This window comes from Limulus polyphemus, unplaced genomic scaffold (assembly GCF_000517525.1).
Source record: "Limulus polyphemus unplaced genomic scaffold, Limulus_polyphemus-2.1.2 Scaffold11034, whole genome shotgun sequence".
Classification (NCBI taxonomy): Eukaryota; Metazoa; Arthropoda; class Merostomata; order Xiphosura; family Limulidae; genus Limulus; species Limulus polyphemus.
The window spans coordinates 3916-8706 of NW_013676644.1; the positions used below are offsets into that span (position 1 = coordinate 3916).

Here is a 4791-nt window from a genome sequence, read left to right on the forward strand (position 1 = left end):
TTATAATATATTAAGACAATTGTATTTTACTTGTTTATTTGAAGTTGAAACTTCTCAAGTGTCTACACGTGTTTACAAGATAAGATAAATATCTCTTATTTCAAGTACAGTCCCTTTCCCTTCAGATACTTTTTATACATGTTTCCAGCTGGTATTACAAACTTAATACAATTTACCTTCTACAAACCTGGATTTCTTCTTAGGGTCCGTACTGGTAAGTCAGTTGTTGTGTAAAGACAACTGTAATTTCATATATATACCTTAAACGATTGAAACAAAGTCGTACAGTCTATAAAATTAAACGTAACATGTTGAATTAAATACAGTTGATGGAACAAATCTAGTCACGAGACTTGTCCAGGTCATATCACTTAACATGATGCTTTGGAGTACAACATCTGAAGATGTAATGCAATAAGTTCTACATATAAAAACAATGTACAGAAAGTAGAATAACAATAGCAATAAGTAATTTTACTAAACTTCCGAGTTGTTTAATTCACAAAGAAATATACGATCACAAATTTCATTGTAAAGAAAAGTAATAAAACTTCTTGTATCAACTGCAACATGAATCAGTAATATTTACCAACATCAATGAACCATATAGATATTTATAGTCAATAGTAAAAACTATTGACATGAACCAACAAATATTATGTGAATGTCCTTAAAGTGAAATATAACGGTCCCTACATTAACAACGTTATATCAATATTAATTTAAACTAACAACAGCGACAACCAGGACACACAGATGTACGTAAGTCTACTGTTTTGATGTTACACTAAAACTTAGTATCTGTTGATTAAAGGTACATTAGCTCATTATTGTTGTGGTTAAAGTAGTTCTCTCCACTAATCGGTGTTTCTTGGTACAGGAAATGAACTGATATTCATACTTACCAACGGTCACCACATGGAACTCCGGATAGACATTGAAACATTTGGTGGTGAAAAAGCTTATGCCAAATACAGTAACTTCTTAGTACGTAGTGATAGAGAAAACTTCAGGTTAACGTTTGGGTCCTACCGTGGAAACGCTGGTAAGAACGATTTATACCGTCTTTTCTTTCCTTCCTGATAGTTTTATCTATTATCTCCACTGACGAGTGTTATATTAATATTTTCTTTTATAAAATGTTATATTTATAATCAGACTTCCATATCATAGAGAGTTTTATTGTTTGAATCATGATAAATATGTTCATTCTTCAATCTTTCTTTCCATGACAGCTTGTTTTAGTATCATTAATTACAAATTAAAACGCTTTTTTATAGTAGATAAATAGTGCGACATTTCTACACAAAGATACAACATACTTATGTTATATTATTATAAAGTTACAAATACAGCACTGCGGTTACTGTGTATAATTTATTATTGAACTGGCCTGAAATCAAAACATATAGTTAATAGGTCACGAGGTTCCAGTGGCTTTTTTTAATTTAATTTTCAACAGTAAGGAAACATCGTAACATCAAGAATCAACATGTCAAGAAGTTTTCTATTTAAGTACGTGTTTCATTCAATTTGATTCTTTTTACTGCTAATTAATACTTAACATTTTCTTCAGGAGACTCATTGACGGGAAGAGCCAACAATTCTGAATTCTCCACTTTTGATAGGGACAATGATAAAATATCTAAAAGCTGCGCTGTTGCATACGACAGTGGTTGGTGGTTTAAAGATTGTTTTCATGCAAACTTGAACGGCCCCTATGTACCAGGTGGTGAAACCTTATCTTGGAAAGAGATCATTTGGGACGATTTTAAAGGAGGTAAAGAATCAATGAAGAGAAGTGAGATGAAGATTCGACCTGAAATGTAGCCATATTGCTGTACGTGATTATCTTCAAGTTGTCAACGATGTTCGTTTATTAAAAAGGTCGTATGTGACATTAATCTGTTTTGAAAATTACAATTTTAACCGAGGAAAACATACTTTACATTTCAAAATTTCTCAGGAGGTAAAAAACATGGTCATCATTATCTACATTGTTTTGACCATAATACAGTGAAAGTTTCGTATCTAAAGAACCAATTTTACAATCATTACATTTGGTGAGGGCCTGCTTTGAAGTCAATATGAGAAAAACCTATACATCGGATAGGTGGAGTGAAATGAAGAAAAAGTATCATTGGCCACTATTTTTCACTATAATATAAAACCAGATTATCTCTCTTTGGAGAGATTCATAGTCCAAATTATGAACTATGAATCTTTTAAAATGAATCAATTAACTTTAGATGAAACAATGTAAGTATGACTTGACTGAAAATGAGGTGGTTTTTGAAACACTTACTTTTGTCATATCTAAAGAGAATATTATACATTTTGTTGTGACTCATAGTCCAAATATACATATTGGTATTTCATTTCTTAATACACACTTTATTTGACGTATAAGAGATAATAACGTGACATATAGTTTTATGTGGAAATGAGAATTACACAAAGGTAGTAACGATGCATACTTGTTTGTACAATGTTATTGTCGTAATTACGTAATAAAGGTAGTAACGATATATACTTGTTTGTACAATGTTATTGTCGTAATTACGTAATAAAGGTAGTAACGATACATACTTGTTTGTACAATGTTATTGTCGTAATTACGTAATAAAGGTAGTAACAATACATACTTGTTTGTACAATGTTATTGTCGTAATTACGTAATAAAGGTAGTAACGATACATACTTGTTTGTACAATGTTATTGTCGTAATTACGTAATAAAGGTAGTAACAATACATACTTGTTTGTACAATGGTATTGTCGTAATTACGTAATAAACGTAATAACGATATATACTTGTTTGTACAATGGTATTGTCGTAATTATGTAATAAAGGTAGTAACGATACATACTTGTTTGTACAATGTTATTGTCGTAATTACGTAATAAAGGTAGTAACGATACATACTTCTATCAATTTCTCTTTCAAGGAATCAAGATCAGTAGCTGCTTCTCTAAAATTCATTTTTGGGTCCTGAAGACGTTTCTGCACTCGATTGATAGATGATAAAAGATTTCTCCAAAAATGCAAAACTACATTCTAAGTTCAAACTATGGTTGTCATAGTTTATAAATACTGCTTTTGGATTTTTGTTCAGAATTCTTTGTTGAACGCCTGACAGGTGACCTAACATGACAGCAGCATTATCATAACATTATGAACAACAATCACTCATTAAAGTTCCATCCACTTCTAATTTTGTGCTTATTGTTTTCTCAGTATTGGCAGTGTCTTTTTCCTTTATCTGTATAAAGTCAATAAATGACTCTTTGACTTCTATTTTTCTTGTCTTAAAGTCAATGTCAACAAACCGAATCACTTGGGCAAATTGCTCACGATGGGCTAAATCAGGTGTGGAATCAAACAGAATACCATAGTATACCGGTTTCTAGCGTTGTAAGTCCGCAGCCATACCGCTGTGCCACTGGAGGGCTTTTATTTCAAATAACGTAAAGTCGAAACGTTGGTTAAAATAAAAATATTATCAAATAATGTAAAGTCGAAACGTTGTTTAAAAGTAAAAACATTATCAAATAACGTAAAGTCGAAACGTTGGTTAAGAATATCTGGAGTATAAAGGTCGTTTTCTCTAACCTTTTTATCAAAATGACTAATTGTTATTGCTATTGATAAAAAGTAATAACAAATTAAATCGTGTTTTTATTTTCACATTAAATGTTTATTTTCCAATCTTTCAACTACCTTCTTCCAACTCATCTTGTTTCCACAAGTATGTAGTATTCTTGAAAAAGTTATGACCGTTTCTATTTACATTTACTATGAGCATGCGCAGTACTGTATTCTTAACTTAATTTGTATACAGGAGCTTCTAGTGTTTGAAGAATATACGAACAACTTACCTTATCAAATAAGGTCCTAAGCCTTTCAATTTAAGAAACACCTTCTCCATATACGTAATATACAATATATAACAAGTAACAACAAACATATCGTACTCGACCTCTATGGTCCCGTGGGTGTGTCTTGCCAGTTTAAAAAAAAACTGCTTTTAGAGTCGGATTTAATCTCACAAAATTCGCAGTTATTTTAATTTTTGCATTGTGTTATTTGTGTTTAAAACATTAGTGTGCTGTAAAGTTATTTTAAGTAACTACTCCTTTAGCTGTTCGCTACCAATTTTAAACATGTCTGATATCATGGACGCCTTCCTGTGTGTGTTGTGTAACATCGATACCACCAGCGTACCCGTACATGTTGCTTAGGCTCACCCCATCAGCTTTCAACCCAAGACACTGAGACTCAAGCTTTAAGTTAAAGGTAAACGTTTAAGGTTTCTTGCTTGCGATAGAACTTTTTTTTTCTCATCTTAACGATTAAGTTGCGTGTGTTATATGCTTATCCACTTAAGTATCATATATGTCCTAACAAGTTCACAACACCTTTTTCTACAAAGGTTTCTTTTTTAGTGTGAGGCCTCAGGGGATTTTCATGTGTGTAGTTTTCGACGTATATTCAAACACACGCGTTGATACTTTCCTTTAGTTCTATCCTATATGTCCTAACAACCTAACTGTAACAAAAAATTCACAGCAGTTGTTTCTGAAATGGTTTTTGTTGTTTTTTTTGTGTGTAAGACCTCAGGGGATTTTCATGTGTGTAGTTTTCGACGTATATTCAAACACACGCGTTGATACTTTCCTTTAGTTCTATCCTATATGTCCTAACAACCTAACTGTAACAAAAAATTCACAGCAGTTGTTTCTGAAATGGTTTTTGTTTTTTGTGTGTGTGTGTAAGACCTCAGGGGATTTT

The 4791-nt window shown here is 31.9% G+C and overlaps 1 protein-coding gene across 2 annotated transcripts in view; it reads left to right on the forward strand.

Moving 5' to 3' along the window:
* Nucleotides 1-1898, forward strand: part of LOC106476616 (techylectin-5B-like) — a 3364-nt gene extending 1466 nt beyond the window's left edge. The window contains exons 2-3 of one of the 2 annotated variants that reach the window (XM_022380428.1): nt 881-1045; nt 1577-1898. In XM_022380428.1, coding sequence (XP_022236136.1) covers nt 919-1045; nt 1577-1830 — 381 coding nt within the window. In that variant the 5' untranslated portion in view covers nt 881-918 and the 3' untranslated portion in view covers nt 1831-1898. Of the gene's footprint in view, nt 1-878; nt 1046-1576 lie in introns of those variants that run through there. The other variant, XM_013937261.2, reaches the window with a different exon arrangement.
* The last annotated feature ends 2893 nt before the right edge of the window (nt 1899-4791 follow it).